Source organism: Adiantum capillus-veneris, chromosome 11, assembly GCF_014529385.1.
Source record: "Adiantum capillus-veneris isolate H3 chromosome 11, ASM1452938v2, whole genome shotgun sequence".
Classification (NCBI taxonomy): domain Eukaryota; kingdom Viridiplantae; phylum Streptophyta; class Polypodiopsida; order Polypodiales; family Pteridaceae; genus Adiantum; species Adiantum capillus-veneris.
Genome location: NC_140941.1, coordinates 119,046,442 through 119,070,175, shown reverse-complemented (window position 1 = coordinate 119,070,175; position 23,734 = coordinate 119,046,442). Strand labels below are relative to the sequence as shown.

Genomic DNA, 23,734 nt, shown 5'->3' with positions numbered 1-23,734 from the left:
ATGTGAGCAGAACCCACTCGCTCTCATCATCAAGATACTTCAAGTCAAAAGTATTCCACTTCAGCTTGAAACGCTTGCTAACTTCCTCCAATATGTCAATGTAGCTGCAAGCCGGCATCAGTTTGAATCGCACGGTATCCCCCCGGTGTGTTGCCTTAACTGTGGTGAGACAGACTTCTTTTGAGACTTCCTTGTCCTTTTCAGCATTACCAATGGCACTAAAGGATGGAAGGACGGAGTGGCTGCCTTGCGAGTCTGAAGAATCAAACTCAGGGAAGGATCCCATCACATTAGGAAAGTTTTCCAGCCCATGTGTGTCCGCCTCCATCCTCAAGTTTCCATCTACCTCTATATCAAAACACTTCTCACCTAGTATTTTGCTGGGGACCATGCCTTCAATTAAGAACCCCGTCAAAGCTGCTAAAGCATCAGTCCCCCCATGTACTCTGTGATCAAATAGATTTGGATTCCTCCAACCATTAACCAACTCTGCACTAGACGCTACATCACCACTGGTCACCTTATTTGATGGCAAAGTCTCCCCATCAGCTTTGCAATCAGTAAGATTTTGGGCAGTCGAGACACGGGTGGATAGGATAGCAGCTTCTATTACCAGCGGTAGTGCAACGACAGAAATGGTAGTGCTCGGTACCGAATTGCCATTGGTATTGAGTATACCTGCACCTCCAGGGGGCAGCTGGTCCTGTGTGGTGCCTTGTGTGCAGACTCCAGCCTGAAGCGTTGGTTGTTTGATACCTAGTTGCTGAACAGGTGCCGCTATCTTAGCATTGATGGTTTCCACTGCTTCCTTAACTGCCGTCTCTCTACAAGGAAAAACTGGATCACCCCTGATCGTCATGATTGTTTGAACAAAATGTGAACTCTCAGCCACCACAGAGGGGCATTCTACTTGCTTTTGTTTAGCCTGGAGAGCAATACCACCAGTAGTTCCCCATGAAACTGACCAACCATCCCCAGGCATCTGTATTGCTGCTGCTATTGGAGCTGATGCAAGTTCACCTGTGAAAGTATTGAATTTGAGTGCACCGTCCACACCTTGCACCGAGTGGATCGTTCCATTTAGTTTTTCAAGCAATCGATTCATTTTGTTGATCTTGCGGGATGGCCATCTTGATATGCCATGTTGTCTGCAAATGCTCTTGAGGGTCGTTGGGCACACTGAAGACATAAGGTCCAGTCCATTCACGAACATCAAAACTCAAAGAATACATATGAATTAAAATTTAGGGTCCATAGATCTTACCACCAAGGCTTTTGGCCGCATTCTTTAAGCTACCAGAAAAGTACTGCTGAAGAACCTTCAAGCTGACAGTCTTTTCTGCCAAGCTCCGCTTGTCCATCCTCCTCTTGCTACTGCAAGTTTCTGGTGTGCTCCTATCGCCAATGACATGAGATCCAGATGGCTGGAAATCTTCATCTTGGCTTGGTAGATTCTGTTTCCCTGCCAATAGATCAAGGTCATCATCCAGTGAATTGTGCTTTACTGTCTTATCTGGAGTTGTTCTTGAGATGGCTTTTTCTGAATGCTCGGACTTGGTGTCCGTTTGCTTTGCTACACTCAAAATGGGGACAGATGGAATAGCGAACTCAGAGTTACACACTGCCAGGTGGGATAGTTCAAGCGCAGGGCCAGCACCCACTCCATTTGCTGGATTAGTGACAAACTCGTTGTTAGGATAGCCCCTCTCCATCTGCAGTTCTGCATCTGTGATGGTCCTCAAGCTTCTGCAGACACGTTGCATTGTAACAGAGAGAGCATTCAGCAGGCTCTGCTGCTCTACAAGTTCTGTGCATGTTCGAGGCAAAAAGAACTCCAATATATAGTCATGATCAGCTGTGAGAGCACTCCGAAGCCGTATTGCAACAGTTGCGCCCAGATTGAACACTCGAGCATAATGGACCAAAGGGTATTCTGCTTTACTATAATCCTTTACATCTGAGGAAAAGAAAGGGCTATTGGACAGAAACGCTTTCCCAGGAACACCTTGTCCTCTTTCTAGACATTGCTCAGAGCAAGCTTGCCTAAAACCCTTCAATCCTAAATCTTGAAGAAAGAATGGGCAATTTCCCGTGCACAAGCCAACATCGGCAGCATCCCCAATGTCATTTTTGCTGGTAATCATGGATTCATTAACATGAGGGCAAACATCTAAACCACATGGTACCCATGCTTGAGCTAGAGGTAGCTTATGTCTCTTGCACGCTGCCATCAAAATCTCTGAGATCTCCATCAGAACTTCCTGCTGAGCTTTTGATTGGACCTGACATGAAAGCACCAATCTGATTAGCTACCAGATAATTGGCAAGACAGAGGTGCTGTGTACAAGACAAATTCAGTAGCTACATATGTTTCAGAAATATAGATTCTAATTGAGAGGTTTAGATAGGCAAAAAAACAACGAACCAAGACAGAGAGGGTACTTCAAGATAGGCAGGGCAGTGTGCCCACATGGAGAAGGGCAGCCATACACACTCGGTGGCGCTGCAGCAGCAGGTTGCTCGAGGACTAGGGGAAGGGCTGGGGTAGCTTGGCAGGAAGAAGGAACGGCGGGGCAGCAGAAGCGCAGCAGATGGCAGCTTGCACAGGGCCCGCAAACAACTTGTCACAACTTGATGCCAAGGATTTCACCAGCAGAGAGAGCAGAGGATCGACCCGAATCGTAACCTAAAAACCTGTGCGATTTTGTTTTGAGACTTTAATTGAGTATATAGTTTGGGTTTTTTGTTTTTTTTTAGGAATCGGGGATGGGTACTCTCTGTAGTCTCCCTAGTACACCATATATGTAAGGGAAAAACGACAGAGACTTCACTTGCGCCCAAGCTCCTAGGGCAGACGCTTCTGTCACTGGTTTCCCCCTTGGACTACGTGAGGCTTTGCTTCCCCAAGAGGCCAAGTACCTCAAGTCAAAGGCCCCAATACTGAGGGACTTGCTTCGGCCTTCCCTTTGGAGTTTCCTCCGCCAGGTAGCTTATCGATCACCACACTAGGCGTTGGCTCACAAGTGGTGTCCGCTGGGATTGGTGATGTCCCCCTTTCATCTCCCAATCCCGTTCTGGCAAGGCTCACCCCCCCCCCCCCCCCCCGCAGGGAAACGTACTTGAATGACTCTCAATGTTCGTTTGTCTTCGCTTTGGGAAGAATAACGTCATATCCCTCGAGAGGGATCAGAGTATAAGATTAAGCATAGGAAGGAGGGCATCCCCTCTATCATGCCTATGCAAAGCACTCCAGTAGCGGGGCACACTCAACAAGGAACTTTACCATAGGGACATGCCTTGGAGTTCCATTCCTCGAGTGCGAATCACGGCGTACCCAGAAGAGTATCCCGCTTTCTGCGGGCCTTCCCACCAAGAAAGATAACAGTCCAGCAGTCGGTCAAAGTCGTTGAAGGTGGAATTGAATCGGTTTAGCCATCGCCCCCACAGAATACGGGTACGGGTGGAGTGTTAAACTCATGATGGAAAGTTGTCGTCCCTACGGAGGTCGATGTCCCTACAGAGGTCAACCTTGCTCCCTTTCCGAGTAACTTTTGCATCTCGGTGGCGACAAGGGCTGCAAAGAATGGAGGCCACGCTGATCGTGGGCCCCCATAATCTCGACGCCATAACAAATCACTGAATATACACACGCCTTAAACACAGTTTGTCTAGACTAGATGGGAAATGGCTCGGTTTGCCAGTAGGTGCTGGCAAGCGAACAGGCTCTTCTTGCCGTTGTCCGCCCATTCCTTGACGATGCGTTCAATGGAGAAGGTGGAGTCTACCTCGATACCAAGGTACTTATAAGTCTCACCCCGCTGTAACCGTCTCACCCCATTGAAGTGTCATGTGCGCACTTCACTTGCGTCATGTGGACAAGCTACTGCTACAGTCTAGCTTCAGTCTCAGTTAGCTTAGGATCTAGCCTAGCATTTTGTGAGCCTCTAGAAGGGCGTGCGTGTCCACGCAAGTCATAGTTGCATACCCTCACTTGCACAGTTAAGTCACTTAAGCATATAGGCATATGAACAGTGTCACAAGATGGGCACCACGTGCCAATATAAAAGAGCAGACTGAACAGACTTTTAGCACTTCAGTAACAACTGAACTGAAAGAGAGAGACAATACGCGACACGGAGTGGCAAAATTCCACCCCAGAGAGTATTGGCCCCAAACCTTGGCGCCCCTTTCGGTATTTCTTTATATTGCATCAACACAGTACAAGCCGGTACTCCAGACTCTGCACCTTCTCCAGGAAGCATGCAAGAGAATGAGCCCTAACCTCATATTTAAAGGCCCTTGGCCTGAAAAGCACTTATAGTGAAAAGCCTTCAAAACTCAAAAGCTTCTGGTCCAAAAAGCAAAGCCAAAAGCTGCCAGCATAATTTACGAAAATCTGTACAGCCTGCGACGTCATCAACCATCGCAAAACGCGGAAATCCGTACAACCTGCCACATCATCATGCCATCGCAATTTACGAAAATCTACCACGTCATCAGCAGCTACGCAATTATCAAAAATTTGTTGCTGCTTTTGCTTCTTCTAGGGTTTAGGCTCCTCGGCCGATAGCTCCATTCTTCAGTAGGTCGACACGTCAGCAGTTTGTTACATCTCCCCTTCTTGAAAGAGAGTAATCGTCCGCGATTACACCATATCTGCAAAACAACTCAAGTTAGCTCAAAAAAAATTCCGAGACATTCAATTTGCTCTTTTTGTTAAGGAGTTAGCTTCTCCTTTCGGCTCTTTTGATCAAGGAGGTAGCTTCTCCTTTCGTCCATATCAGAACTCTCGATATTCCGGCGTAGTAAAATTAGCCATCACACCCAGACCGTACATATCTTCCACGGGTGTCTTGATACACTAAAATTACATACCCACGCAATCTCATCCAATTAGGAATATTCAGTGGTTGGCACATCACAATGGAACACAAATGCTCACATATGCATGTTACAAGACATAGAAACATAAAGCTGCCGATGAACACTCCTCCCGCATAACCTAACAAGGTCCGGGCCGGGAAATATTCAACGACTCCCTCATCACTCCTCTTGCATAACCTAAAAAGGTCCAGCCGGGAGATATAGAGGCCTTTTACAACCAAACGCCCCCCACACCGCAGCCTGCGTCGTTTAGAGGTGCTGAGAGTAACCACTGCTCAGACTTCTTAATACTCCTCCCGCATAACCATCCAGGTCTGGGCCGGGAGTCACAACAACATTTATTTTACAAGCATACAACCAACCGCTCCCCAGACATCCCGTCTGCGTCGTTCAAAGGTTCAAACAATAGCAAAACAACATTTCTCACTACTCCACCCGGGAGTAAAATCACCAATCATTGAAACCAGTATTAAAACCAGAGTCAAACATTTCAAATCGGCACCAAGACAAGTTCAAACCAGATACCATCCATTTCAAACAAATTTCAAACAATACTTTCTAGCTATAAAGAAGAAAAAACAAGTACAGAGTTCATTCGAGGTTTTGTTCGGACAACTTAACTTTGAGCACAACTGGCTTGTCCTTCTGCATCCAGTGATGGTTCGGTTCCGAACCTGGAGAGTCGCATCATTCTTGTCGTGCCAAGGCATGCCCAAGAGAACCAATGAGCGGTACCACTTTGCCCTGTGGCTAGCTCAGCTTCAATTTCTCCACCCTCTGCACACGCCTGATGCTCTGATACCACTGTCACAAGATGGGCACCACGTGCCAATGGAAAAGAACAGACTGAACAGACTTCTAGCACTTCAATAACAATTCAACTGAAAGAGAGACGACATGCGACACACTGGCGAAATTCCACCCCAAAGAGTATTGGCCCCAAACCTTGGCACCCCCTTTCGGCATTTCTTTATATTGCATCAACATAGTACAAGCCGGTACTCTAGACTCTGTACCTTCTCCAGGAAGCATGCCAGAGAATGAGCCCTAACCTCATATTTAAAGGCCCTTGGCCTGAAAAGCACTTATAGTGAAAAGCCTTCAAAACTCAAAAGCTTTTGGTCCAAAAAGCAAAGCCAAAGCTACCGGCGTAATTTTCGAAAATCCATACAACCTGCCACATCATCAGCCACCATCGCAAAACGCGGAAATCCGTACAGCCTACCACGTCATCATGCCAACGCAATTTTCGAAAATATGCCACGTCATCAGCAGCTACGCAATTTTCAAAAATCTATTGCTGCTTCTGCTTCTGCTTCTTCTAGGGTTTAGGCCCCTCGGCCGATAGCTCCGTTCTTCAGTAGGTCGACACGTCAGCAGTTTGTTACAAACAGTCACTTAAGTCATTTATTAATAAGTGACTTTGACATGAAATTTATTAAAAGTAGGTAGGGCAAATGGCTAAAAGACCTAAAAAAGAAGCCCTTTGGGCGCTAGAGAAGGCAAAAGGGGCAAAAGATGAAATAGCACCCGTAGTACCTCCTCATCGTTTTCAGCCCAGGACATCAGTGTTTTCAGCACAAGAACAGTGGCGTTTTCAGCCCCTTGGTGTCTTCAGCATTCAACCCATAACCTCGTCGCGGTTGCAGATTTCAGCCTCAACATTTCCTAGCGTTTTCAGCATTCAGCCATAGCCTCGCAATACCAGCATCTCTACCAAGTACCATCGTCGAGGTACCTATCACAAGACGGGCACCATGTGCCAATAGAAAAGAACAGACTGCACAGACTTTTAGCACTTCAATAACAACTGAACTGAAAGAGAGCGAGATGACACGCGACACGGAGTGGCGGAATTCCACCCCAGAGAGTATTGGCCCCAAACATTGGCGCCACTTTCGGTATTTCTTTACATTGCATCAACCCAGTAGAAGCCGGTACTCCAGACTCTGCACCTTCTCCAGGAAGCATGCCAAAGAATGAGCCCTAACCTCATATTTAAAGGCCCTAGGCCCCAAAAGCAATTTAGAGTGAAAAGCCTTCAAACTCAAAAGCATTTGGTTCAAAAGCAATGCTCAAAAGCTGCCAACGTAAAATCCGGAATTCCGTACAGCTGCCACGTCAGCAATCAATGCAAAACGCGGAAATCCGTACAACATGCCACGTCATCAGCAAGCGTCTTGAGTCCTGCTTTATTTTAATTCTTTATGTCACTTGGGGCCCCATCGGACGGGGTCCCCATAAGTTGGTAGGACTTCTTCTGTTACTTCTTCTTCTTAGGGTTTAGGCCCCTCACCCGACATCTGCAAGTTGGCTCCCTTCTTCAGGGCTTTAACACTCAGCAGTTTGTGACATCTCCCCTTCTTGAAAGCGAGTAATCGTCTGCGATTATAGCATATCTGCGAAACAACTCAAGTTAGCTCAAAAAAAATTCCGAGGGTCATTCCGAGGGACAATCAGTTTGCTCTTTTTGTTAAGGAGTTAGCTTCTCCTTTCGGCTCTTTTGATCAAGGAGTTAGCTTCTCCTTTCGTCCAGATCGGAACTCTTAATATTCCTGCGTAGTAAAAATAGCCATCACACCCAAACCGCACTGATCTTTCAAGTGTGTCTTGATGCACTAAAATTACATACCCAGGCAATCTCATCCAATTAGGAATATTCAATAGTTGTCACATCACAATGCAACACAAATGCTCACATATGCATATTACAAGACATAGAAACATAAAGTCGTCGATGAACTCTCCTCCCACATAACCTAACAAGGTCCCAGCCGGGAGATATTCAACGACTCCCTCATCACTCCTCCCGCATAACCTAAAAAGGTCCGAGCCGGGAGATAAAGAGGCTTTTTACAACCAAACGCCCCCCAGACCGTAGCCTCTACCGTTTGGAGGTGCTGAGAGTAACCACTGCTCAGACTTCTTAATACTCCTCCCGCATAACCATCCACGTCCGGGCCAGGAGTCACAACAAGAATTATTTTACAAGCATACGACCAAACGCTCCCCAGGCATCGGCCTACGTTGTTCGGAGGTTTTCTAACATACAATGAAACGCTCCCCATGCATCGGCCTGCGTCGTTCCGAGGTTCAAACAATACCAAAACAGTATTTCTCACTTCTCCACCCGGGAGTAAAATCACCAATCAATGAAACAAGTATTAAAACCAGAGTCAAACATTTCAAATCGGCACCAAGACAAGTTGAAAACAGATACCATCCATTTCAAACAAATTTCAAACAAATTTTCAAACAATACTTTCTAGCTATAAAGAAAAAAAAAAAGTACAGAGTTCATTCGAGGTTTTGTTCGGACAACCGAACTTTGAGGACGACTGGCTTGTCCTTCTGCATCAGGGTGATAGTTCGGTTCCGAACCTGGAGAGTCGCATCATTCTTGTCGTGCCAAGGCATGCCCAAGAGAACGTCGCAATTGCCCAACTTCATGATGTGGAAATCAGCTTTTCCATTATAATTTTGAATAGTCACTGGAAGAGCACCAATGAGCGGTACCACTTTCTGAGTTTGCCATGTGGCTAGCTCAGCTTCAATTTCTCCACCCTCTGCATCATAATCAAAGTGCATTTGCTTTAAGAATTATGGATGAATGAAGTTCTCTGTAGCTCCGGGGTCAAAGAAAATAAGGGTTTTGAAGCCATTGACTTTGCCATATGCTCGACACAATTCATTCGTACTCTCAAGGCGTATGCCAAAAATATCGGGAACTAGTCCAAAAGCGGGTCTAGCTCTCTTAGCAGGAGGTGGCGCTGGGGTTCTGTCGACCGTTGGTGCAAGCGTCAGCTCCTCTGGTCTATCAGTGCGTTTGGGACAATTAGAATGATTATGCCCTGTTTGAAAGCATCCAAAGCATCGACCTTCTTGTAGTAAGGTGTCTCGTTGTTGAGGCGTCAAACGAGGCCTTTGTGGTTAACTTTCACGAGACTCTCAAGAATTTGTTCTTTGTTGGCGAGAGTTGTGGTTCGTGGCCAGAGATTCTTCTGTGGTAAACTCTAGCTTTCCCTTCATCAGTTTGTAGCCAGCCGCGACATGGTCCATAAGTTCTTGCATGCTAGAGACTTGCTTGGATAGACAAAATTCCTGCAATGGTGATGGTAGTCCAATGGTGTATCGCTCGCATTGGGCCTCCAAGGAAACAGACCTAAAGAAGGACACCGGAAGGTACACGTCGAGAAACCTTTGGTTATATTCGTCCATGGTTTCGGTGGCAAGCATTTTCAAGTTGCCCCATTCTGCCAAAATCCGGACTTCAAACATAGAAGTCATGTAAGTACGTACCAAAACTGTCTTGAAAGCTTGCCAGGTCCTTGGAGCATGCGGTTGTGTCGTGATTGAACTCCACAATTGCATAGCATTATCTTTAAGAAATCCCGTTGCTCGAGAAATCTTGGATTCTTCTGTAGAGTTCCCTAAAGCATAGATGTTGTCCAATTGCTGTAGGAACTGCAATGCTTTCTTGCAATCTTTCACCCCCAGAAAAAGTGAAAAATTTGACTGTCGTGCTGGATAATAAGGGTATCCATATGGGCTCCAACCATTGTAGCCTAGTGGCGGTGGTGGTGGTGGAGGTGGGGGGCAATGGCGGTGGCAAAGGCGGTTGCACTGGATCAGGGTCAGATGGCTGCACCATATTCCCGAAGACTCCCCCGATCGGAAAAGACGGCTCAGAAGTTTGCTGTTGGAAGCTCTCGTACTTAGGAAGAGGTACCACCTGGAGCATCAGAGAGGGTAACATGTAGGTCAAAAATTGTTGAAAACTTTGCAGCATCAGAAGATTCTGTTGAGGATGCCGCGAAAGAATGTCGTGGAGTTTGTTGAGCAAAAACTGCAAATATTCTGTTGAATCCATGAATTCCAAGTCTTGGGTTCTTTATGGCTTATGCCCTGTAAGACACAACGATGAAGACGGGAGCGCGCCCGATGCGCGATGAAGTAAGGGTGGTAGTGGCTAATAAGTCCGGGGTGGAGGGCGAAGATATCTAGAATAAAGCTTTGTCTGCTCTTTTGTGGGACCGGTATGCTTTCAGAAAAGCACACGCCTGATGCTCTGATACCACTGTCACAAGACGGGCACCACGTGCCAATAAAAAAGAACAGACTGAACAGACTTTTAGCACTTCAATAACAACTGAACTGAAAGAGAGAGAGACAACACGCAGAACGAAGTGGCGGAATTCCACCCCAGAGAGTATTGGCCCCAAACCTTGGCGCCCCTTTCTGTCTTTCTTTATATTGCGTCAACCCAGTAGAAGACGGTACTCGAGACTCTGCACCTTCTCCAGGAAGCATGCCAGAGAATGAGCCCTAACCTCATATTTAAAGGCCCTAGGCCCCAAAAGCAGTTTACAGTGAAAAGCCTTCAAACTCAAAAGCATCTGGTCCAAAAGCAATGCTCAAAAGCTGCCAGCGTAAAACCCGAAATTCCGTACAGCTGCCAATGTGATTTTCGAGAAACTACCACATCATCAGCCAGCTTAGCAATTTCTTTTGTGTGTGTGTGTGTGTGTCCTGCTTTATTTTAATTCTTTATGTCACTTGGGAGCCCCATCGGACGGGGTCCCCATAAGTTGGTAGGACTTCTTCTTCTGTTACTTGTTCTTCTTAGGGTTTAGGCCCCTCGGCCGACATTTGCAAGTTGGCTCCCTTCTTCAGGGCTTTGACACGTCAGCAATTTGTGACATTACCCCTCATCGTCGTCGCAGTACCAAGCATCTCGAGCAGTACCCATTCACACCTCAGGAGCAAAGCAACACAAGTACCCCTCATCATCGTCTCGTCGTCGACGCAATACACCAGCATCTAGTACCCCTTGCATTTTGGCTTGGCTCCTGCCTAGCTCAGTGTAGGGATCATCAGGACCTCCGTGTCCTTAGCACCGAAGTACCTTCAGTACCCACAGTACCAAGCACCAAAGTACCCACAGTACCCAACACTTAGCCTCTCAAGTACCAAGCATCCACCACAGTACCCCTCAGCACTACCAAGTACCCATCAGCACCTCAGTAGTACCCAACATCAGTAGCATCAAGTACCCATTAGCATTTCAACAGTTAGCATCATTGTATTAGCATTTGTGCAAGTAATAAAGAAAGTACTTGCTATGACAACAGAGCAAGGGGACACTTGAGGGTGGGTCAGGTACATCCCGTATCGTCTCTCTCTCTCTCTCTCTCTCTCTCTCTCTCTCTCTCTCTCTCTCTCTCTCTCTCTCTCTCTCTCTCTCTCTCATTCATTGTGTTCAATTCAATTTCTCTTTTCAAGTGAAGTAAAGTAACCTTGAGTGTGTGCGAGTACTAGATCCGAGCTAAATCCTTAAACTTTTTCGTTGCACCTGACATTGGTATCAGAGCTTCGTGTGTGTTTCGGCTTCACGAACTCAAGGAAAGAACCACCAAGAACCCAAGCAAAACCAAGTATCTAAGAACCCCAAGAATCCAAAGAACCTCTCCCAGATTTTTTCCCTCAAGGAATCTTCGTGTCCTAATCCCGAACTTCTAAGCCGGTCCCACCCTTAGTCCATCGCGCATCGGGCACGCTCCCGTCTTCATCGCTATGTCTTTGAACAAAGTCGACATCGGATACATGAAAATCCCGATCAAGAATACCAAGATTTGCTTGCCTCATATGCGGATATGGAAGGAGTTGGTGCAAGGATTCCTAACCCTCTTCTGCATTCGCATTCGCATGTAGCGTGCATCCACTTCCGTCGACATGGAACCATTGGAAATACCTCGGAGCACCCTTACCTTTCATCTTCACCCGCAATGTTTTCACGACAGGGCTCTTCGAGTGGTAGTACTTGCTCGCAAGGTAGAGTCAGCATCAAGGCTAGTATTGTGCGATAGTAGTAAGAGTTAAGTATGGAGCCTGATTTACCCTTGTAATTTTCTGTGGTAAAAGCGCACATTTGTAAGGCCCCCATTATGAGGAGAAGCCATCGTGCGTGAAGGAAAATCACTCACCGGAAACCAAAATTTTCACGGACAAGAATCAGGGGCAACTTTAAAGGCCTCGAGAACGGAGGCCCCCGAGACTTTTTTTTTCGCCGGAATATTATGGCCGAACGGCGGCCGGAAAGTGGTCGGAAAACAACCAGTCGGTTGGCCGGTGGCCGGTAGTCAATGGCCGATGGCCGGTGGTCGGAAGTCAATGGCCGGTGGCCGATGGTCGGAAGTCAATGGCCGGTGGCCGAATTCAAAAGCGGACTTGTCTTCTCAAGGGCAGCCACACATGGGCGGATTGGAGGGTCCGATTTGGACTTATTCGCACAAGGGCGGCTACAGATGGCTGTCTCTCATAAGAGAGGGTAGCCCTTTTGGCCTATAAAAGGAGGCCATTTCTACACACATTTCATAGTGTGAAGTTGATGCAACAAGGTGAGTGTGAGGTGGTGAGAGTGAAGCAAGGCGGGAGCTCCATTAAGGGTATAATCCCTTTGTAAACTACTTCTTGTTTTGAAGTACTAAAGCCATTGAGTGGCTTCTTTCCCATGGACGTAGCCCACATTGGGTGAACCACGTATATCGTGTGTACTCTCTGTCTCTCTCTCTACTCTATAATCTCGTGTATATAAATCTGTCTCTCTCCATTAAGTAATCTACTCAATTATCTATTTAGCTACGTCTTATTTCCTACTTGTAACTCATATAGTCGGTGGTTACATCGCAGCAATATCCACAACTTACAAGTTTGGAGGGGTTTTCATTGGCTTATGCATCCACAAGCATCAGAAGTACACAAAAGTATCCAAAGGTGGAAGTTCAGTAGTTGTGCCTCACCTTTAATAGGGGGGGATGTCGCGTGTGCACTTCACTTGCGCCACGTGGACAAGCTACTGTTGTCACGTGCACACTTCACTTGCGCCACGTGGACACGCTTCTGCCGTAGTCTAGCATGAGTCTTAACTTAGGACTGAGCCTTGCACCTTTGTGAGCCTCTAGCAAGACGTGCATGTCCAAGCCAGTCACACTTGCATACCCTCTCTTGCATAAGAAGAGTCATTTCATCATGCAGGCATTTAACCATGTGAACCACCTCTTATAAGTCATTTTATTAAAAGTGACTTTTGAAATTCTTTTTGTAAGTTTGTTGGAAAAGTAGGTAGGGCAAATTGCTAAAGATCTATAAAAGAAATCCATTGGGCACTCAGTAGAAGCAAAAGAAGCAGGGACACAGAAAGGGCAGGCATCGGAGCAAACTGGCACGCACCCTCAAGCTCCCCAACGTTTTCACAGCAATTCAGCCCAGAGTTTTCAGCATATCAACAGTTCAGCGTTTTCAGACCACAACCACCAGCGTTTCAGTTTTCAGCCCTTAGCTTCGCCAGACCGCAACTCCCCGTTGCAGTTTCTCGCCACATTGACCAACCAGCAAGAGATCAGCCTGGCGTTTTCAGAATTCAGCAAATCAGCCAGCGTTTTGCATTTTCAGCGAGATCAGCCTAGTGTTTCTGCATTTCAGCCCAAATGCGCTCGGCGGTTGCAGATCCAAGCCGCAGTGTTGCCACAGTAGCAGATCCCCAGCAAAGCATCTAGAGTTTTCAATTTTCAACCTTGACGCCGTCATTGTCGACATCGGCATCGCAGATCCCTATCTTGACGACAACACCTTCGTCATCGTCATCTCACATCCCTATCTTGACGACAACACCTTCACCGCCATCGTCTAAGTCCCGGACTTGACGACGACACCATCGTCACAGTCACCGTCGTCGTCATCGTCGACTTAGACCAACTGAACCCGTCGTCGACTTCACCGTCTTCGACACAGTACCGTCGTCGACTTCATTGTCATCGACAAAGACCCTTAGTACCTCGTCTTCGACATAGAAACCGCAGTACCCGTCGTGACATCATCGTCATCGACACAAACCCACCAGTACCTCGTCATCGACATCATCGTCATCAACATAGAACCTCTATACCTCAATACCCAGTCCCCAGCATCAGTAGAATCAGTACCCCTTAGCATCAGCATCATTGTAGTAGCATTGTGCAAGAATAAAGAAAGTACTTGCTCTGGTAACAAAGCAAGGGGACCCTTGAGGGTTGGGAACCGACATCCCTGTGTCGTCTCTTTTCTCTCTCTTGTCTCTCGTTTTTTCAGTTCAATTCAGTTCTTTCAAGTGAAGTAAAGTGTCCCTTGTGTTTGTGTGCGGAGTACTAGATCCGAGCAAATCCTTGTTCTCTTTCACTGCACCAGACAACTGCTACAGTCTAGCGTCAGTCGTCTTACTTAGCTTCGGATCTAGCCTAGCATTTTGTGAGCCTCTAGAAGGACTTGCATGTCCAGGCAGGTCATAGTTGTATACCCTCACTTGCACAGTTAAGTCACTTAAGCATATAGACATAGAACAGTCGCTTAAGTCATTTATTAATAAGTGACTTTGACATGACATTTATTAAAAGAAGGTAGGGCAAATGGCTAAAAGACCTATAAAAGAAGCTGTCACGTGCATATCTAACCCTATGTGTACGTGGACAAGCTACTTCATGACAAGGGTTCAGTCAGCCTAGCTTAAGAAGTGTTCTGGCACTTATAAGAGTCTGTTCGTAGACCGTGCATGTCCAGACACTTATCCTCTGGTTGCACACAGCATGATCATCAGATTACAGTCATTAGCCATCATGAGCATTTTTACAGTGCACAGATCTTTTTTCCCTATTTTAGCCATTTTCCAATTATTATTAATAAGTGACTTTGTTGGGAAACTGGGTAAGGCAATTTAACCAAGCATGTATTGAAGAAAAGCTAGCGCTAGTGTTTTCTAGCAGAAGAGGCAGCAGGGACCAAGTGTCCAACAGAGCACCTTCTCAGCAAGACTCCCCGGCAAGCAACCTAGCGTTTTCAGCCACCAAATGTAACTATGTCAGACTTTGTAAATAATTAATCTATTTACGAGAAAAGAATTATCTAATCAGTTGTGTGCACATCAGAATAGATCTAGCAGTTTCTCGAGCCTCAGGTGCGCCCAAGTTTGGGCCAGAGCACCTCAGGGAGACCCTAGCAAAAAAATACCATGAAGCCCTAGTGATTGGGAAATCGGGTCTTCAATAAAGGGGTAGATAGTAGCCTCAGATTTCAGGCTCAGAAAATTACGCGCGCTACTGCAAGCACAGGAATGAGATGGGATCCTTAGACTATTAACCCTAAGGCTTGATTATTTTACGGCCTTAGAATAAGTTAGTTAACAGTATTCTTAAATGATTTGCGCTGGACCAAATGGCCGAACAAGTGCGAACAGGTAATGCCAGAGCATTGCTGGCACGGCAATGCGCTAGGGAGCAGCTAACGTTTTCATTTGTTGCATCTATGTGTACAGTTGTGCACTTAATTGCACATTTCATTAACTAGCATAGGATTTTTAAAGTCAAAGTTGAATGGTTTTTAAATTTTAAAGTAAGTGTGCCACTTGACACACTTTCCCATGCAATCTCTCTCTCTCTCTCACTCCCTCTCTTCATGCTAGCGCCCCCTCTTCCGGGAGGCTATAAGAGAGTAACCCCTCCCCCTCTTGCCAGGTTGGCAGTGCACTACCCCCCCCCAAGTTGACCATCCTCTACGCAGTGAAGCTCTCCATTGAAGCTTGAGAGGAGCACCTTGTGGTGTATGTGGAGCCTCTGAGCACCCATCACCTAGAACAAGGCCTCTCATGGTTGCTTGCAGCTTTGGGAGAAGTTTCATCGCGTAAAGTAGTAGAAAACTCTCTTTCTCCCTTGTCTAGCTGCTGCAAATTCCCTGTTTTCAGCCCCTAATCACTCGTATTAGGGTGAATTTCAGCAAAGTCTTAATAGAATCTCATTCCCCACTACCTACTCTACACATACACCAAGTTTGGAGCATTTCCATCGCAAAAAGGACCTCCAATTTGGCATTGGAACACGTTTAGGTAACAATTTCTGGTTATGTGCAGAAAATTACAGCAAGCGTAAGTGTGTGTGTTTTGCATGTTTCTGTGGTTGGTTAATTGCAAGAATGATTACGTCCAAAGTGGCACAGTTAGCGGAAGATAGACCCTCATTCGTGAGAGCTTCCGATGAGTTTTGTGGAAGGTAGACTCTCCCCTACGAGAGCTTCCCAAAATCTCGCAGAAGAGGATAGATCCTCTCAGTAGTCAGAGAGCAGTTCTTCTACTCTCTCAGTCAGAAGCAAAAAAAGGCCAAGAAAGAATAGAGGACGGACTTTCGCCCCGTTCCCGTGCTTGTAAAGATTCTCCCTTAGTAATAAAGATATTCTCTTTATGGGGGGGGACCAGCCCCTCTTCTGGTCCCCAATGAAGTGTCAAGCTTTCTCTCTCTCTCTCTAATTCTCTTGAGTATTTGAAGTGCAATTAAACGTTAGTTTACGCTTCCGTATTTTTGTGACAGTGGTATCAGAGCAAGGTCATCTCTCTCTTCCTTAAGGGATTGACGACTCTTGGCAGACTGTAGAAATGGGAGGACGCGAGATAGAGTTCTCTCTCGTTCAACAGCAGGTCGAAGAGTTGCAAAAAGCTCTCTCCCATCCAGAAGTCCAAAAGATTCTCCATACTCTTGAGAAAGGGAAGGAGAAAATGCCGAAGGGGTCGGGAGAAATCCCGCAGAACCCAAAGGCGCCAGAACCAAGGAAAGATCCTTTGATTGGAACCTCCCGCATGCACGAGAAGCACAGGAAACCTCCAGAACGTCATGTGCGGTTTAACCCAAAGATTCAAGAGCAGGATCCCCCTGATTCCCCTCAGTTCTCTTTCATGAAGGATCTGGATGACATCGTTGCTCCGGAAGACATGTTTCTTGACGATCCGTCGCAGCGAGAAGTGCATTCAAGGGAAAAGACTCCTGTCCATAAGGAGTCCAAGCATAGAAAGAAGGAGCATCATAAGAGGAAGCACCACAGGCAAAAAACATTCAAGTCGGGAGACAAAGATGTGAAATTCGACACCTAAAATGGACGGCGTGATAATGACAAAGCTTTGGCTTTCATCCGCCAATTCGAAGTTGCATTTGCTGAAGGGAATTTTAAAGAAAGATCCAAGCTTCGCCATGTTAGTATGTACCTGAAAGGCACCGCCAGCAATTGGTGGTTAACCCTTATCCTGGAAGATCGTAAACCCCAAGATTGGACTGCTTTCAAGAAGGAGTTCTACGCACAGTTCCTTCCTCCAGACTATGAGGAAGAGGTAAAGAAAGAATGGGATCGACTTTCACAGTCGGAGAACGAAACTGTTCCACGCTATGTGGATAGGTTTTGGGACGTTCTCTTGAAAGTCACTCCATTCAAGAAGATTGACGATTCGGAAAAGATGCGCAAGTTTGAAGCAGGATTGCATGAAGCCTTGCAAAAGGCTATGAAGCTTTACCCTCGAGGTAACTTGCAGATACTTATGGAATCAGCCCGCATAGCTGATGGCATACATGACAAGGGTACTCCCACGAAGATGGAGCAAAGCACTTACCATGCCAAGCAGAAGGCTCTCCATGAGCAGCCTACCTCTACTTCTTCTTTGCAAAAGAAGAAAAGAACCGCCTCCGAAGCAGAAGCAAAGCCAAATCAGCCCAAGAAAGGGAGATATCTCTCTCTTGCTGAGTTGCGAACTTACATTAGTGAAGGAAGATGCTTCAAGTGTGGACAAGTTGGTCATATGAAGGGTGACTGTCCTACCAAACCTCCACAACCACCCTCTTCCAATGCAGTCCCAGATGTACAGGGAAATACAACCAAGGATGGAAAAGAAAGAGCTCTTCTTAAAGCATGGGGTAGCATCAACAACCAACGGGCTCTCATTTTGTTTGACCCTGGCAGTACAGACAACTTCATCTCTACCAAGCTAGCTGATGACCTGAACTTGCAACCCAATCGATTTGGAGTTTCTATTCAAGCACAATCTGCTTTCAATGGGCAGAACTCAAACTCTACTCCAATCATACGGAAGTTGAATCTAAAGGTCGACCACTACAAGGATCAAGAGTCTTTCTTACTAGCTTCACTTGAAGGATGCGATGTTATCTTGGGAATGCCTTGGCACTACAAGATGCATCCCATTCCTAACTATGTTCAGAAAACCTTATCCTTTGCTCATAAAGGAAAGGAGTATCTTGTACTTGCAGATGCAGGTGATTGGCGTATCCCTATCGCCAATCACATTGCCATCAAGAAAGTAATGAAAAAGTGTGTTTCAACGTACTTGATTTTTGCAGACGCCGACAACCTGTAGGCCCCAAAATTGGCACCCCTTTCGGTATTTCTTTATTCTTTAGGAGGGTAAATTACAAGGTAAGGTCCTGGGAATCCTTCACGTGTATCCACCTAGATACCATTTGATTTGGCCAAATTTCGGCAGAAAAACAGCCCCAAAACTTGCGCGAAACCAATTCCCCTGCTGGAACTCGCTTGCACTGTCGTATACCCTCTGATTCCTGTCCAAGAACAGTAAATTCAGCACGCTGTATTTACTGGTTTTTGCCCTGTTTTCAGCCCCAAACAGTCCCCTAACTGTCCTCTGCCAGTGGGACACGATTCCCAATGATCCTGGCGTCCGTATGGCTGAAAAACAGTGAATTTACAGCGCATACACATCGCTGATTTTGCACCTGTACGGTGAGGTTATGACCCTCACCAATGCCTGCTTTGGAGCAGCAGCTGCTACCCCTGTTCCTGCTCAAGGAGGCTCTTGCCTCAGCACAAAAGCATGAACCCACACAACTGTACATCAGTCAAATGAGGAGCCCTCTTGTGGGGCATCACATAACTGCACGTAGGGGAGAGAGAGAGCAGTGTGTAGTGTACAGGGCATCACTCCTAGCACCACACTGTACATGAGAGGGAAAGGAAGCACTCCATAGCTCTTAACCTGTGACAGGTTGCAAATGAGGCCTCTCCCAGCTTAAAAATCAGCGCCCATTTTTCTGCAAGAGGAAAGTTCACGAAAATGTGACACTTCGCGCATTTTCAAGCATTTTCCCGTTTCGGGTTTGCCGCTTAAAAATATCCTGACCGGTTGCCCAGTTGACTTCGCGGCAGAGTTATAAAATGTTCCCCTAGTCATACCGGAGGTAATGACGCGAACACATTTCACGGCCCAAAATAGCAGTTCCCTAAATTTTAGGAGATGCTTCCGTTGGGCTGCCATTGGTCTTCAGACCATCTATCCTCATTGGGACCGCATCCAAAAGTGCAATGTGGCCCAACTGTCGGATACTTTTTGTTGGTAGTCCCACCTTGACTTTACGCCTTAATTGAGTTCACTTCCTAGTATCCACCAACTTGCTAAGTGCGACGGGGGGACCTATATGATCTTGCTCTGAGCCTAGATATCCTCTTACCATACGAATTCCAGTGCCGACCACTTCCCATCTGCGGGTGAATCTACCGTTCACATTGGCCATACAATGTCCGACCGTTTGCTACTTCAAAAAGAGGGTCTTAAACAAATAAAATAAACCCCATTAGAAAGAAACCAACAACCAAGGTTAGCAGTTGCCACATCTCTGTGACATGGTTAATAACTGCCACGTCCTCGTGACATAAGGACTACTCAGACATCTTGCACAGTTATGTTGACGCTCTACAGTTGAGGTCAACTGTTTAGAACCAAGAGGGATGTAACTATGTCAGACTTTGTAAATAACTAATCTATTTACGAGAAAAGAATTATCTAATTAGTTGTGCGCACATCAGAATAGATCTAGCAATTTCTGGGGCCTCAGGTGCGCCCAAGTTTGGGCCAGAGCACCTCAGGGAAACCCTAGCAGAAAAATACCCTGAAGCCCTAGTGATTGGGAAATCGGGTCTTCAATAAAGGGGTAGATAGTAGCCTCAGATTTCAGGCTCAGAAAATTACGCGCGTACTGCAAGCACAGGAATGAGATGGGATCCTTAGACTATTAACCCTAAGGCTTGATTATTTTACGGCCTATGGATAAATTAGTTAAAAGTATTCTTAAATGATTTGCGTTGGACCAAATGGCCGAACAAGTGCGAACAGGTAATGCCAGAGCATTGCTGGCACGGCAATGCGCTAGGGAGCAGCTAACGTTTTCATCTATTGCATCTGTGTGCAATTGTGCACTTAATTGCACATTTCATTAACTAGCATAGGATTTTTAAAGTCAAAGTTGAATGGTTTTTAAATTTTAAAGTAAGTGTGCCAAGTGGCACACTTTCCCATGCAATCTCTCTCTCTCCCTCTCTTCATGCTAGCGCCCCCTCTTCTGGGAGGCTATAAGAGAGCAACCCCTCCCCCTCTTGCCAGGTTGGCAGTGCACTACCCCCCCCAAGTTGACCATCCTCTACGCAGTGAAGCTCTCCATTGAAGCTTGAGAGAAGCAGCTTGTGGTGTATGTGGAGCCTCTGAGCACCCATCACCTAGAACAAGGCCTCTCATGGTTGCTTGCAACTTTGGGAGAAGTTTCATCGCGTAAAGTAGTAGAAAACTCTCTTTCTCCCTTGTCTAGCTGCTGCAAATTCCTTGTTTTCAGCCCCTAATCACTCGTATTAGGGTGAATTTCAGCAAAGTCTTAATAGAGTCTCATTCCCCACTACCTACTCTACACATACACCAAGTTTGGAGCATTTCCATCGCGAAAAGGACCTCCAATTTGGCATTGGAACACGTTCAGGTAACAATTTCTGGTTATGTACAGAAAATTACAGCAAGCGTATGTGTGTGTGTTTTGCATGTTTATGTGGTTGGTTAATTGCAGGAATGATTACGTCCAAAGTGGCACAGTTAGCGAAAGATAGACCCTCATTCGTGAGAGCTTCCGATGAGTTTTGTGGAAGGTAGACTCTCCCCTACGAGATCTTCCCAAAATCTCGCAGAAGAGGATAGATCCTCTCAGTCTTAGTCAGAGCAGTTCTTCTACTCTCTCAATCAGAAGAAGAAAAAGGCCAAGAAAAAATATAGGACGGGCTTTCGCCCCGTTCCCGTGCTTGTAAAGATTCTCCCTTAGTAATAAAGATATTCTCTTTATGGGGGGGGGGACCAGCCCATCTTCTGGTTCCCAATGAAGTGTCAAGCTTTCTCTCTCTCTCTAATTCTCTTGAGTATTTGAAGTGCAATTAAACGTCAGTTTACGCTTTCGTATTTTTGTGACACCAAAGAAGCAATGTTTTTAGCATTTGCACATCAGCCCAGCATTTTGCAGTTGCAGATGAAGCTTAGCGACAGCAGATCATAGCAAACTCCCTAGCGTTTTTGCATCAAGCAGCAAAACAGCCCAACGTTTTTGCATTGCAGACCAACAGATCAGCATAGAGGATCAGCGTTTTGCATTTTCAGCAGTTAGTCTCCGCACCGCAACCCCCAAAGCTCGCAGATCTCACCTTCCCGCAGCAGATCCTCGCCGCACGGTCAGATCAGCCAACGTTTGCAGATTCAGTCCGCTATTCGCAGATTTCAGCATCTCCGTTTTCAGCGCATCGTCGTCGCGTGGTCGTCATCGCCGTCGTCACCGACATAGAGTCAGAATTCAGCAAATACAAGATTTGCAAATTTCAGCCCTTAGCGTTTCCAGATTTCAGCCAGTCTCGTCGTCGTCCTCATCGTCGTCGACATCGTCGACAAGTCCATTGCATTGTAGAGATTTGTGCAATCAATAGTAGACCGCCCTCACTATAGAGAGTAGGGCCTTTGGAGGAGGGTTTGACAACATTCTGGTGTCATATTCTTCTCTCTCTATCTCTCAATCTCAGCACCTTCATTCACAGTGTTTAACCACTTTGTTTGTGATCATTTACACTCTCTCAATAAAGGAACGGAAGGCTCTCCCTTCCATAAGTAAAAGGCACCCTTGAGCACACTTCGGAGCACTCATCTTTAGCAAAGTTCAACATTCACTTCCGCTACACCTTACATTGGTATCGAAGCTTTGGCAGTGTTCTATATCACTCAAGGAAAGAACCACAAGAATTTTTTTTGCTTGTTTGGGTCGCACGTAACCCTTGTTTCTCTTTTCACTCATTGAGAGCGGACCGTGCACTTAGCGGCCGGCCAATCGACGTGAGGTGGGAAAAAGAAACCTTGGTGTGAGCGCAAGGCCGCCAAGGGGTGCGCCCGCAGGAAAAAGAAGAGCTCGGGTAAGAGAAGATCCTTCTCTAACATAAATTGCAAGCTAAAGAAGAACCTCAAGCACCTCAAGAACCACAAGAACCCAAGTTCCTCGTGAACTTAAGAACCTAAGACTTCAGCGTATGGTCATCACCCGAAGCAGAATGGATAATTCGCATGGAGGTGATGAGCATGGAAGTGGCGAAGAAGAATTTTCCGCACCCGGAGTTCCAACCCTCCCCCTTCCCCGTCTATGCCAAGGATTGCACCAAATCCTATGGAGGCTTTGGTCAAGACGATGATGCACATGATGATACAACAAGAAGCGCAACGCGCCATCTTGGAGCGCGAGCACAAAGAAAGAAAGGCAGAATCGTATCGTGAACACGAAGAAAGAACGGCAGCCTTAGAGCATGAGCGCGAGCAGGCGCGCTTGGCGGCCGAAGAAAGAAAGGTAGAATTGGATCGCAAGAGCGACGCAAGAAAGGCAGAATTGGATCGCAAGCGCGAGGAAAGAAAGGCCGAGCGAGCCTGAAGAAAGACGGTTAGCCTTGGAGCGTGAGCGCAAGCAAGCGCGCTTGGCGGTCGAAGACAGACGAGCGCCGTGGAGTTAGACCGTGAGGCACAGAGAGACCAACGCATGCAAGAGTTAGTCCTATAGGTACTTACCTCGAAACCCGAGCCGGTCAAAGATGTTGGTAGTTCATCAAGTAGCAGAGTGGCAAGCGGCACAGTTGGCCGCGCACCCATAGGCAGCCGATGAAGACGCGCCCCTTTCCTTCAATTGGGCCGACTTCCAAGACAAGCTCAAGGCGCGGTTTATGCCACCACAGTACCTAGCATGGTTGAAGGACGATTGGCGCACTCTCAAGCAAAATGGTTTGCCAGTTATCTCTTTCTCTAATCGTGTTTTGCAGCTCGGCACCCAATTACGCAAATCGGATGATGAGCGCAAAGAGGCCTTCATTTTCGGGTTGGATGACTATATCACGTTTAATGTCAAAGTCCTCGACCCCATAGATCTCAACAAGGCGGTAGCGATTGCTCTCGCACAGGAGATGAAGCACAATAAGGGAAAGCCTAAGGAGAACAAGACTTCGCAAAGTATCTCTCAGACTTCTCAGAACGCTAAAAACGGTAACTCTTCTAACCAATCTTCCTCTAGTCTCTCAGAAAAGAACTCACAAAATGAACCTAAGGGTAAAGCAAACACAATTGCTAAACCTAAGCTCACTCCATATAAAAAGGCAGAACAAGGAATTTTAGGAGGATACATCACGTCGGAAGAACAAAGAATTTATTCTAAGAAAGGTTGATGTTATCATTGTCACATCAAGGGTCACATAAAAAGAACATAGTCTAAGCTTGACTCTAATGAATCTAAAGAACCCACAGAACCCACATCCTCTATTAATGCCATAAATGAGAACACGAGTGTGCCCCAATTTTCTCATGATCCTCCCATTGATAAGTCTCTCATGAAGTGCTATGGTCATGTGAATGGTCAACACATGGTGGTCTTGTTTGATTCTCGTAGTATGCATGATGTGGTTTGTAACAGACTTGGACACTCCAAGTCAAAAATCAATCGCGACAGCACCAAATAACCACTTCAAAACAATTCACAGATCACAATAGATTTGCACTGGCCCAGCGGAGTTCAGTGCCTAGAGATATTGGCCCCAAAGACTGGCGCCCCAAAGACTCTGCATCCAGATGCTCTGAGAAGTGAGGCCCTCACCACTAATTTAAAGGTTACAAGGGAAGCCCAAAAGCAGAGCCCCAAAAGCTTTTAAAAATAAA

At 46.4% G+C, this 23,734-nt stretch overlaps 1 protein-coding gene across 1 annotated transcript in view; it reads right to left on the bottom strand.

Annotated features, from left to right (window-relative positions):
* Positions 1 to 23,734, bottom strand: part of LOC147447911 (protein NLP9-like) — a 40,288-nt gene that overhangs the window by 298 nt on the left and 16,256 nt on the right. The window contains exons 4-5 of the mRNA XM_086523812.1: positions 1,265 to 2,282; positions 1 to 1,179 (exon numbers count right to left, since the gene is read on the bottom strand). The exon at positions 1 to 1,179 is cut by the window's left edge and continues 298 nt beyond it. Of these exons, the coding sequence (XP_086379938.1) occupies positions 1 to 1,179; positions 1,265 to 2,282 (2,197 nt within the window). The remainder of the gene's footprint in view (positions 1,180 to 1,264; positions 2,283 to 23,734) is intronic.